The sequence below is a fragment of the Erinaceus europaeus genome, chromosome 7, assembly GCF_950295315.1.
Source record: "Erinaceus europaeus chromosome 7, mEriEur2.1, whole genome shotgun sequence".
Classification (NCBI taxonomy): domain Eukaryota; kingdom Metazoa; phylum Chordata; class Mammalia; order Eulipotyphla; family Erinaceidae; genus Erinaceus; species Erinaceus europaeus.
Genome location: NC_080168.1, coordinates 131,442,157 through 131,455,050, shown reverse-complemented (window position 1 = coordinate 131,455,050; position 12,894 = coordinate 131,442,157). Strand labels below are relative to the sequence as shown.

General features: G+C 46.7%; 2 protein-coding genes across 4 annotated transcripts in view; one reads left to right on the top strand and one right to left on the bottom strand.

Annotated features, from left to right (window-relative positions):
* The window catches only part of APAF1 (apoptotic peptidase activating factor 1), a 444,316-nt gene that overhangs the window by 95,553 nt on the left and 335,869 nt on the right, over positions 1-12,894 (bottom strand). The gene's annotated exons all lie outside the window — the stretch shown is intronic.
* The window catches only part of IKBIP (IKBKB interacting protein), a 35,726-nt gene that overhangs the window by 4,241 nt on the left and 18,591 nt on the right, over positions 1-12,894 (top strand). For all 3 annotated transcript variants that reach the window (XM_060195618.1, XM_060195619.1, XM_060195617.1), the window contains exon 2: positions 5,350-5,467. In XM_060195618.1, the coding sequence (XP_060051601.1) occupies positions 5,350-5,467 (118 nt within the window). The remainder of the gene's footprint in view (positions 1-5,349; positions 5,468-12,894) is intronic.

Below are 12,894 nucleotides of genomic sequence, written 5' to 3'. Positions count from 1 at the left end.
ACAACATCAATAACTACAACAATAAAAAAGTGCAACAAAAAAGGGAATAAATAAATACATATTTAAAAAAAACAAGGCAACAAAAGGGAATAAACAAATGAATATTTTTTTTAAAAAATGAGGAATTGGGTGCTGGCACACCTGCTTAAACACGCTCATTACAGCGTGCAAAGGCCTGTGTTTGAACCCTGGTCCCCATCTGCAGGGGGGAAGCTTCACAAGTGGTGAAGCAGGGCTGCAGGTGTCTCTCTGTCTCCCCCCCCCGCCAATTTCTCTCTGTCCTATCCAACTGAAAAAAAATGACCACCGGGAGCAGTGGCTTCATCATGCAGGCACTGAGGCCTAGGGATAACCATGATGGCAATAAATAATGCTCATTATCTTTTTTTTTTGAATAGTGGGACTGAGAACACAGCATAATTGTTCTGCAAAAGAGTCTCACGCCTAAGGCTCCGAGGTCCCAGGTTCAATCCCCAGCCCCACCATAAGCCAGAGCTAATTAGTGCTCTGATCTCTGTCTCTGTTTCTCTCTCATTAAAACAAAATAATTTTAAATAAAGTTGTCTTCTTGATACTGAGTTTATATTTATTAAGCTCTTATTTTTTTATTCCCTTTATTTATTGGATAGAGACAGCCAGAAATTGAGAGGGTAGGGGAGACAGAGAGGGAGAGAGAAAGGGAGACATCTGCAGACCTGATTCACTGCTTATGAAGCTTTCCCCATGCAGGTGGGGACTGGAGGCTCGAACCTGGGCCCTTGAGCACTGTAACATGTGTGCTCAACCAGGTGTGCCACCACCCGGTCCCTTATTAAGCTCTTAGAATAGTTTCTGGAACCGTGTGCTAGTGCAAGGCACATGTTACCATGCAGTGTTGCAGCTGACTTTCTCTCTTCTCTTCTCTTTCCCTCCCCCTCTGTTCCTCTCAGTCTCTATCAGAAAAGATAGAGAAAGGAAGCAAAAAGAAAAGTGGCCACTGAGAATGTGGACTAGGCACTGAGCCCCAGTGACAGCTCTAGTGGCAGAAGAAAAAAATTAAATGGTTGGGGGGTCGGGCGGTAGTGCAGCAGGTTAAGCACATGTGGTGCAAAGCACAGGGACCGGCATAAGGATCCCGGTTCAAGCCTCTGGCCCCCCACCTTCAATGGAGCTGCTTCACAGTGAAGCAGGTCTGCAGGTGTCTGTCTTTCTCTCCTCCTCTCTGTCTTCCCCTCCTCTCTCCATTTCTCTCTGTCCTATCCAACAATGACCAACAACAACAACAACAATAATAACCACAACAAGGCTACAACAACAAGGGCAACAAAAGGGGGAAAAAATGGCCTCCAGGAGCAGTGGATTCATGGTGCAGGCACTGAGCCCCAGCAATGACCCTGGAGGCAAAAAAAAAAAAATTAAAAGAAAATAAAGCAGAGGGCCAAGCAGTAGCACACCAGGTTAAGCATACATGGCGCGAAGCACAAGGATCTGGGTTCGAGCCCCTGGCTCCCCACCTGCAAGGGGGAGGGGGGTGTCACGTCACAAGCAGTGAAGCAGATCTGCAGGTATCTGTCTTTATCTCTCCCTCTCAAAGCTCTTTCGAGTTGTCTCTGTCCTCTCCAACAACAACAACAACAATAATAACAACAGCAACAATAACAAAATGGGGCAACAAATGGCCTCCAGGAGCAGTGGGTTCGTAGTGCAGGCAGCGGGCCCCAGCGATAATCCTGGAGGGAAAGAAAGAGAGAGAAAGAAAGAAAGAACTGGAGAGGGGCCAGGTGGTGGCACACCTGTTTGAGCGCACATGTTACAATAAGCAAGTACCCAGGTTCGAACCCCCAGGAGCCCGAAGACCTGGGTTCAGGCTGTGCCAGTGGTGAGGCGGTGCTGCAGGCGTCCGGGGCTCTACCAGGAAGGAGCACCCCCACCTGGCCCTAGCATAGTCATGATGCAGAAGACTTCCATGCCTGAGCCTCAGAAGTCCCAGGTTCAAGTCCCAGTATTGCCATAAGCCAGAGCTGAGCAGTGCTCTGGGTGAAAAAAAAAAGGAAGGAAGGAAGGAAGTGCCGGGATAGCCTGGGGTGCTTCTTCCCGAGCTAGTGCTCTCTGGCTTGGAGAGAACTCAACTGGAGCTGATCTAAGCTGCTGCGTGGGAGAGGGATCAGGAACTCGTGCTGCACCAACTTCCGCAGGAGATACACTCTGGAACTCTCGGAGCCGGAAAGCAATTTCCAAGTGTCTTTAATCAGAAGAGCAGCTGTTTTTATACTCTCCAAGTAGGGTGGAAACAGGATGTGATATAGAGAGGGTGGAGAGAAAAGTGACTGGTGAAAATCAGTGTGACAAGGAGGGGGCAGAACAGGCGAGAATCCTATCACTGAACCACCAATGCCCTTGAGGGAGTGCTTTATGTAAATGTAAAAGTGATTTATGTAAATAGACCAAAGCTTTGAATGGGATCAGTAAATCCCTGTATAGGCATATGGTTAAGCAGAAGCCAGGGGGAGGTGGCATACTACCCAACATCTCCCCCTTTCTTTTTAACTATTTGCCATAGTATCAGGAGTGCGGGGCACTTTGTGAGGCAGGGAGACTGATAAGAGGCACACCTTTTTGGGGTTCTACTGTCCCTCCATGCTCAACCTCTCCGTGGAGAGAGAGACTAACAGGATTGACACACCCCTCAGGCTCAAGCCCTTCCAAGCTCAACCATATCCTCACAATTCCCCAACATCTTCCTCTTACTTAATGGCCATATATAACTGGGTCAATGTCTGTAAAAGGCTTCATCTCTGTCAGGGGAATAGCAGTGTAGGGGTGAACGGAAACCTGTTGGGAAGAAAGCAGAATGATAGCGTGTAAGTGTCTTCAAAAATAACTAGCACAAGACAGGGAGGGATAAGTAAGAGTAGCAAGAGACAGAGTGAGCCTGATGGGTAGAGAAGTGGGGGCCTGATAAGCCGAGGGGCTAGAGGGGTGATCTGGCATTGCAAAATCCCGAGTCAGCTGGCGGAAAGTTCTATGAACTGCTACAGTCATTCTTCAAGAAGTCCAGCAGTATAAAAGGAGTGCCCAGCAAGTTCTATAGCAGCATCAGTCCAATGTCAAAGGCCAGGAAATAAATGCCACACGTCTATCTTGACGGAGGAGGACAGCCACCGGAACTTTTCTTCTCTGTAGAGAGTGACCCGGAACCGCCAAAACATGGTGGGCGAAACAGAAGCAGGAAGAGCAGACACCGATGGTTGAGAGAAAGGCAGTAGGAAAGTCTTGTCCTTTGGAGTCTGTGAATCAGGTTCTCCAGATCGTGTCAGGTCACATCATGGGTTTCTGGGGATGGCTGTAATTGTGGGTGATGTCAGAGGTCAGGGGTCCAAGATGGATTTCTGGGGATTCTATATGAGCAGATGCTTCTTTATGCGAAGGCTTGTCATAGCTGTAGTCAATTACTTATGAAAAAACTTTGTAACAAATTAGAAGTTTACTACAATTGATAACTCAATGATTATAATTGGTTTAGGTATCTTTATAATTTCGTGTAAAGGTCATCTTACGTGATCTCATGTAGCAGTCTCTATATAGCAAAGTTTTCATACCAAATTTAAGTCACATATATTGATTCCTAACTATTTTTACATTGGGTTTTTAAGCAAACTCAGGTTACTAGAGTTAACACATTTTAGTGACAATTTTTTTTTTTGGTACATTTACAATATCAGATTGATGCCAAATTTGTTGTGGATTAATTTCCACAAGGAAGGAAGGAAGGAAGGAAGGGAGGGAAAGAAGGAAGGAAGCAGAAGAAGGGAGGGGGGAAAAGAGAGGGACGGGGGAAGAAAAGACTAAAAAGACAGACTTTCTGGCACAGCTGAGTGGAAAATAAAACAAAAGAGGAGCCAGGAGGTGGTGCACCTGGTTGAGCTCACATGTTATAAAGTGCAAGGCCCCGGGTTCGAGTCCCTGGTCCCCACCTGCAGGGGGCAAGCTTTGTGAGGGGTGAAGCAGGGCTGCAGGTGCCTCTGTCTCTCTCCCTCTCTACCTCCCCCTCCTCTCTAGGTTTCTGACTGTTCATATCCTATAAATAAACATAATAATAATAAAATGATGTTTATTTCTAAAAGAAAACAAGGGGCCAGTGGGAGGTGGGAAGAGACTCGACAAAAGAGGACTGACTGCGTGAGGCCCTGACTTCAGTCTGATCTCCAGAGCCATGCTTTCTGTTTTGTTTTATTATCTTTACTTATTGGATAGAGACAGCTAGAAATCAAGAGGGGAGGAAGAGACAGACATCGGCAGCCCTGCTTCACCACTTGCAAAGCTCTCCCTCTGCAGGTGGGGGCCAGGGGCTCGAACCCAGGTCTTTGAGCACTGTAACGTGTGCGCTCAACCAGGTGCGCCACCACCCAGCCCCTTTGTTTTGTTTTTAAATTCATATCAGCACACAGAAGTCAGGCCTTGAGGGAGTCGGGCTGTAGCGCAGCGGGTTAAGCGCAGGTGGCGCAAAGCACAAGGACAGGCATGAGGGTCCCGGTTCGAGCCCCGGCTCCCCACCTGCAGAGGAGTCGCTTCACAGGCGGTGAAGCAGGTCTGCAGGTGTCTGTCTTTCTCTCCCCCCCTCTGTCTTCCCCTCCTCTCTCCATTTCTCTCTGTCCTATCCAACAACGACAACAACAATAATAACTACAACAATAAAACAACAAGGGCAACAAAATGGAATAAATAAATAAATAAAATAAATACTAAAAAAAAAAATTAAAAAAGAAGTCAGGCCTTGATTATTATGTAACCTGAACTAACACTTTTCTCACACACTATTAGAAAGAAAGAAAGAAAGAAAGAAAGAAAGAAAGAAAGAAAGAAAGGAAAGAAAAATAAAGATTCAGGGGCCAGGCAGTAGCACAATTAAGCGCACATAGTGCAAAGCACAAGGACTGGCATGAGAATCCTGGTTCGAGCCCCCGCATCCCCACCTGCAGGGGAGTCACTTCACAGGCAGTAAAGCAGGTCTGCATGTGTCTGTCTTTCTCTCCCTCTCTCTGTCTTCCCCTCCTCTCTCCATTTCTCTCTGTCCTATCCAACAACAATGACAGCAACAACAATAATAGTAAAAACTACAACGATAAACAACAAGGGCAACAAAAGGGAAAAAATGGCCTCCTGGAGCAGTGGATTTAAAGTCTAGGAACTGAGCCCCAGCAATAAACCTGGAGGCAAAAAAAAGAAAGAAACAAAAAGAGAAAGAAGGAAAATAGATGCCAGAAATAGCAAAGTGCTACAGACTCTGTGCCCCAGCTGTAACACTGGTGACAAAAAAAAAAAAAAAAACAGACATGAATTAGAAAATGTGATTTCTTTTCTCTTTTCCAGGTTAGTATTTCAGCAGTCGGAAAAGTTTACAAAGATGGAAAATCAATACCAGTCACTGCAAACAGAAACCAGCGAGTTCCGGGGACTTCAAAATAAAATCAGTTTAATCTCAGAAAAGGTAAAATTTTTTTATTTATAAAAAGCAAACCTTGACAAAACCACAAGATAAGAGGGGTACAGCTTTGCACAGTTCCCACCACCAGAACTCCGTATCCCATCCCCTCCCCTGACAGCTTTCCTATTCTCTATCCCTCTGGGAGTATGGACCCAGGGTCATTGTGGGATGCAGAAGGTGGAAGGTCTGGCTTCTGTAATTGCTTCTCTGCTGAACATGGGTGTTGACAGGTGGATCCATACTCCCAGCCTGTCTCTCGCTTTCCCTAGTGGGGCAGGGTTCTGGGGAAGCGGAGCTCCAGGACACATTGGTGGGGTCGTCTGTTCAGGGAAGTCTGGTCGGCATCATGCTGGCTTCTGGAACCTGGTGGCTGAAAAGAGAGTTAACATACAGAGCCAAACAAATAGTTGGACAATCATGGACCTAAAGGCTGGAATAGTGCAGATGAAGAGTTGGGGGTCCCCATTTTGTAGATAGCTAGCAGGCATATTTTAGTTATATTCCAAAGGGCCTGTAGCTATACCAGTGTTTTTGTTGTTGTTGTTGTTGTTGTTTTTCCCTGAGCCTGAAATCTGATATGCAGGTGGATCCTAGTTATTGCCTGGGGAGATGATGTCATGGCTGGAAAAAGGACCAGAAAGCTGGATCAGGGAAGAGAGTAGCTCCCAAATATGGGAAAGGGGTGTAAATATCATTGACTGTAAACCCCATCGATCTGATGTGGTCTGGGGCCCATATTCAGCTTAGGAGCCTGTGTGACCTCTGCGTCCCTGTAGGTCTGAGCTCACATCCTGTGGTCATGAGTAGGAACGTTCCAGGCTGCCCCCATATCAGGACCCATCTTCCTCAGGTGTGGCATAGAGTATGTTGTCCAGTCTCCCTTCGGAGGATGGAACATTCTCTACCGTTGTTGACCCAGGTTGAGGGCGAGGTCCTATGGGGGCCCACAGAGGGGTCTGATTTGTTGTTCCTGATGGAGAGGACCGGAAGCAATGGAGAGAGGGTTATTTGAGGACTAGGCAGAAAAGGTAATCACTGTTTGGCTTCTTATTTGGGGACATTCTCTCCCTCTCTTTCTTTCTTTTCCCTACTACCACCCTTAAATCTCAGCTTATAACTTTTTTATTCTATTTTAAAACTCAACGATTTTCTTTAGACATTTTTACAGAGTGGCTCTCCAGAGGGAGCCAAGTTGTTTTTTTTTTAAAATATTTATTTATTGGATAGAGACAACTAGAAATCAAGGGTGGAGAGGGAGAGAGACAGAGAGGCGCCTGCAGCCCTGCTTCCCCACTCACAGAGTTTTCCCCCTGCAGGTGGGGGCCAGGGGCTTGAACCCAGGTTTTTGTGTGCTGTAACATGTGCGCTCAACCAGGTGCGCCAACACCTGGCTCCACAGTCACTGGTTTTCCTGCCTCTTCATAGTCCCTTCAAGGGATCAATCATTTCCTCCTTTACTTTACATTTGGTCAGTATCTATACATGTTTGTAATAAGAATGAAAAAATAGCACCGGGTTAAGCGCACATGGCACAAAGCGCAAGGACCGGTATAAAGATCCTGGTTTAAGCCCCCGGCTCCCCACCTGCAGGGGAGTCGCTTCACAGGCGGTGAAGCAGGTCTGCAGGTGTCTGTCTTTCTCTCCCCCTCTCTGTCTTCCCCTCCTCTCCCCATTTCTCTTTGTCCTATCCAACAATAATGACATCAATAACAACAACAATAACTACAGCAATAAAACAAGGACAACAAAAGGGAATAAATAAATAAAATGGGTCTACTCATATTAAAAAAGTAAAGAATGAATAAATAACCTGAAAATAAATACTGGTTTTGTAACCAAATGAAAATTAAAATCTATGTTTGTGTTGTTTCTTTGAGATAAAGAAGCTGGGGAGGGGGTAGGCAGCATAATGGTTCTGCAAAGAGACTCTCATACCTGAGGCTCCAAAGTCCCAGGTTCAATCCCCTGCACCACCATAAGCCAGAGCTGAGTAGTGCTCTGGTTAAAAAAATAATTAATTAATTAATTAATCAAATTTTTAAAAGGGGGTGTTGAAGAGGCTGATTTGGGGGCTGGGCGATGGCACACTCGGTTAAGTGCACATATCATCATGCACAAGGACCCGGGTTTGAGACTTTGTTCTCCACCAGCCGAGGGAAAGTTTCACAAGCAGTGAGGCAGGTCTGCAGGTGTCCGTCTCTCTCCCTTTCTATTCCCCCCCTTAATTTCTTTCTGTTCTATCAAGTAAAATAAATAAAATCTAAAAAGAGAAACAAAAAGATGTACGCATGAGTTTAAAAGGAAAAGAGAAGGCTGATTTCAACTTAAAGGAGAATTGTTCCTGTAAATACAAGTCAGGTAAAAAATGCCATGGGTGCCACACGTCTCAGGAAAAGTCGGCAGTCAGCACGAAGGTATCAGGTGGCCCACTCCCCAGAAAACAAGTGATCCTGACCACAGGCGCCCCTTTCAGCTGGGAGGCAGCACAGTGGTTCTGCAAAAGCCTCCCATGTCTGAGGCGCCAAAAGTCTCAGCTTCAGTCCCCTGCACCACCATAAGCCAGAGCTGAACTGTGCTGTGGTTAGAGAGATAGGAAGATAATATTAAGTAGGAAAGAGGGGAATCCGGCGGTAGCGCTGCGGGTTAAGCACACACGGCATGAAGTGCAATGACCGGCGTAAGGATCCAGGTTCGAGCCCCAGCTCCCCACCTGCAGGGGAGTCACTTCACAGGTGGTAAAGCAGGTCTGCAGGTGTCTGTCTTTCTCTCCTCCTCTCTGTCTTCCCCTCCTCTCTCCATTTCTCTCTGTCCTATCCAATGACAACATCAGAAATGACAACAATAATAATAATGACAACGATAAACAACAAAGGCTGCAACAACAATAAGGAAATAATAGCTTCTAGGAGCAGTGGATTTGTAGTGCAGGCACCGAGGCCCAGCAATAACCCTGGACACAATTAATTAATTAAAAATAAAGTGTTTTTTAATTTTTTAAATGTATTTATTTCCCTTTTGTTGCTCTTGTTGTTTTATTGTTGTAGTTATTATTGTTGTTACTGATGTCATTATTGTTAGATGGGACAGAGAGAAATGGAGAGAGGAGGGGAAGACAGAGGGGGAGAGAAAGACAGACACCTGCAGACCTGCTTCACCGCCTGTGAAGCGACTCCCCTGCAGGTGGGGAGCCGGGGGCTCGAACCGGGATCCTTACGCCAGGTCCTTGTTTTGTGCCACCTGCGCTTAACCCACTGCACTACCGCCCGACTCCCTAAAATAAAAAGGGTTTGAAGCATGTTTTTGAAAGTTCGTCCTAGGAGCCCAGACACGTCCAGTCTTTGCGCATCTGTTCTCACCAGGTCTCCCCAGGGAGCGGTGAACAGGTGACTCTCCAAAGGTGACCCCAAGGCAGGCAGAGCGGAGAAGGCCCACTGTGTGTGCTTGAGAGTGAGTTGTGTCACTCCTCGTGGTCGCAGCCTCATCAAACGGTCAGTGAGGACAACGAGACACTTCTGAGGACAGATGAGGATTCTGAAAACATTCCAATACTGACAAATTTAGGGTGTTAGCTCTCGAAAATGAGTGGGTCAGAGAAACAGTGCTCCTGAGAAGGTGCCTGCTTTGCCAAGGAATGATCCTGGTTCAAGCATCCGGCCCCCAAAGCACTGGGGGAAGCTCAGTGCTGGGTTTTTTTTTCTCTCTATCTGAAAAGCTTGATGTGGAGCAACGAAGACCTGGCAGTGAGCACAGCAGTGATAGGTACATGCGCACACAGACACGCGTGTGTCTGCCAGCACGTGGTGGGCTGTGAGCATCACTACATGCATTTGCAGACCCAGTCTTCTGTTTCTTCCTGAGTTATCACTGGGACTGAGTACCTGCACGGCAGCTGCACTATTTGTTGTTTCTCCTTTTTCCTTTGATGGACTATTTGTGTGTGTGTGTGTGTGTCTGTGTGTGTCTGTGTGTGTGAGTGTGTGTCTGTGTGTGTGAGTGTGTGTATGTGTGTGTGAGAGTGTGTGTGTGTCTGTGTGTGTGTCTGTGTGTGTGAGTGTGTGTCTGTGTGTGTGTGTCTGTGTGTGTGAGTGTGTGTCTGTGTGTGTGAGTGTGTATGTGTGTGTGAGTATGAGTGTGTGTGAGTGTGAGTGTGTGTGAGTGTGAGTGTGTGAGTGTGTATGTGTGTGTGAGTGAGTGTGTATGTGTGTGTGAGTGTGTGTATGTGTATGTCTGTGTATGTGTGTGAGTGTGTGTGTGAGTGTGTGTGTGAGTGCGTGTGTGTGCGTGTGTGAGTGTGTGTGTGTTAGTGTAGGTGAGTGTGTGTGAGTGTGTGTGTGAGTGTGAGTGAGTGTGTGAGTGTGTGTGTGAGTGCGTGTGTGTGTGCGTGTTGTGTGTGTGTGTGAGTGAGTGTGTGTGTGTGAGTGAGTGTGTGTGAGTGTGAGTGTGTGAATGTGTGTGAGTGTGTGTGAGTGAGTGCGTGTGTGTGTGCGTGTGTGTGTGAGTGTGAGTGTGTGTGTGTGAGTGTGTGTGAGTGTGAGAGTGTGTGAGTGTGTGTGTGAGTGCGTGTGTGCGTGTGAGAGAGAGAGAGAGAGAGAGAGGACACAGACACCAGCAGCACTGCACACGGGGATACCATGTGTAAGTGATATTCTTTTTTTTTTAATATTTATTTTATTTATTTATTCCCTTTTGTTGCCCTTGTTGTTTTATTGTTGTAGTTATTATTGTTGTTGTCGTTGGATAGGACAGAGAGAAATGGAGAGAGGAGGGGAAGACAGAGAGGAGGAGAGAAAGATAGACACCTGCAGACCTGCTTCACCACCTGTGAAGCGACTCCCCTGCAGGTGGGGAGCCGGGGTTCGAACCGGGATCCTTATGCCGGTCCTTGTGCTTTGCGCCACCTGCGCTTAACCCGCTGCGCTACAGCCCGACTCCCTTAAGTGATATTCTTTTTGCAGGCATCAAGATCTAGTGATAACCCTAAAATTAAATTAAATTTAAATTTAAAATGAGGGGCCGGGGAGTTGGGCGTTAGTGCAGCAGGTTAAACGCATGAGGCGCAAGGACCGGCGTAAGGATCCGGGTTCGAGCCCCCGGCTCCCCACCTGCAGGGGAGTCGCTTCACAGGCGGTGAAGCAGGTCTGCAGGTGTCTGTCTTTTTCTTGCCTCTCTGTCTTCCCCTCCTCTCTCCATTTCTCTCTGTCCTATCCAACAACTATGACATCAATAACTACAACAATTCAAAAAAGGGCAACAAAAAGGAAAATAATAATAATAATAAATTTTAAATTAAAAAAAAGAGGGGCTGGGTGGTGGCGCACCTGGTTGAGTGCACATGTTACAGTGCACAAGGACCCGGGTTCTAGCCCCTGGTCCCCACCTGCAGGGGAAACGCTTCACAAATGGTGAAGCAGGGCTGCAGGTATCTCTGTCTCCCTCTCTATCAACCCCTTACCTCTCAATTTCTGGCTGTCTCTATCCAATAATTAAATAAATAAAGATAATTTAAAAAATTTTAAAGAATAGAAAGTCGGGGGCCGGGTGGCAGAGCAACGGGTTAAGTGCACATAGTACTAAGCCCAAACATCCATGCAAGGATCCCAGTTCAAGCCCCCGCACCCCACCTGCTGGGAAGAAGCTTCATGAATGATGAAGCAGATCTACAGGTCTCTCTCTCTCTCTCTCTTCCCTTGCTATTATATTTTATCTATTAATGAGAAAGATTGGGGGGGGGGAAGAAAGAACCAGACATCACTCTGGTGGTACATGTGCTTCCGGGGATTGAACTCAGGACCTCATGCTTGAGAGTACAATGCTTTATCCACTGTGCCACCTCCCGGATCACAGGTGTCTCTCTTTCTCTATCCTTTTCTCTCTCTTTTTTTTTTTAAATATTTATTTATAAAAAGGAAACACTGACAAGACCATAGGATAAGAGGGGTACAACTCCACACAACTCCCCCCACCAGAACTCCATATCCCATCCCCTCCCCTGACAGCTTTCCCATTCTCTATCCCTCTGGGAGCATGGACCCAGGGTCATTTTGGGATGCAGAAGGTGGGAGGTCTGGCTTCTGTAATTGCTTCCCCACTGAACATGGGCGTTGACTGGCTGGTCCATACTCCCAGTCTGCCTCTCTCTTTCCCTAGTAGGGTGGGTCTCTGGGGAAGCTGAGCTCCAGGACACATTGGTGGGGTCTTCAGTCCAGGGAAGCCTGGTCGGCATCCTGATGGCATCTGGAACCTGGTGACTGAAAAGAGAGTTAACATAAGAAGCCAAACAAATTGTTGACCAATCATGAACCTAAAGGCTGGAATAGTGCAGATGAAGAGTTGGGGGGTACTCCATTTTGTAGATAGTTAGTAGGCATATTTTATTTTATTATTTATTTATTTATTTACTTATTTTGCCTCCAGGGTTGTCTCTGGGGCTCAGTGCCTGCACTATGAATCCACTGCTCCTGGAGGCTATTTTTTTCCTTTTTGTTGTCCTTGTTGTTTATCATTGTTGTGATTATTATTGTTGTCATTGCTGTCGTTGTTGCATAGGACAGAGAGAAATGGAGAGAAGAGGAGAGGACAGAGAGAGGAAGAGAAAGACAGACACCTGCAGACCTGCTTCACCCCTTGTAAAGCGACCCCACTGCAGGTGGGGAGCCGGGGGCTCGAACTAGGATACTTAGGCTGGTCCTTGCGCTTTGCGCCACATGCGCTTAACCCGCTGTGCTACCACCTGACCCCAGTAGGCCTATTTTAATTATATTCCAAAGAGCTTATGACTGTGCTAGTGTTTTTGTTTTTTCCTGAGCCTGACTTGTGATAACCCAAGTTATTGTCTGGGGAGATGATGTCATGGCTGGAAAAGGACCAGGGAAGAGAGTAGCTCCCTAATACGGGAAAGGGGTCTAAACATTGTATAAATATTGCTGACTATAAACTCTGTCGAGTTGATCTGATCTAGGGCCCATATTCAGCTTAGGAGCCTTCTCTCTTTTTTATTCTTTTTAAAAATATTTTTATTGGGACCAGGTGGTGATGCAAGGACCACTACAGTGCACGAGGACCCAGGTTCAAGCCCCTGGTCCCCACCTGCAGGGGGAAAGCTTCAGACGAGGTTAAGCAGGGCTGCAGATATCTTTCTGTCTCTTTCCCTCTCTCAACCTCCTTCCCTCTCAATTTCTCTCTGTCTCTATCCAATAATAAAAATTTTAAAAATTTATTTACTTTTATTGGACAGACACAGAGATAAATTGAGAGGGGAAGGGAGATAGGGAGGGGAAGAGACAGAGAGACACCAACAGCTTTCCTTCCCCACTCGTGAAGCTTTCCCCCTGCAGGTGGGAACCGGGGGCTTGAACTTGGGTCCTTGCATGTTGTAATGTGTTCACTTAACCAGATAGGTCACCACCTGGCTCCTCTTTCTCTCTCCCTCT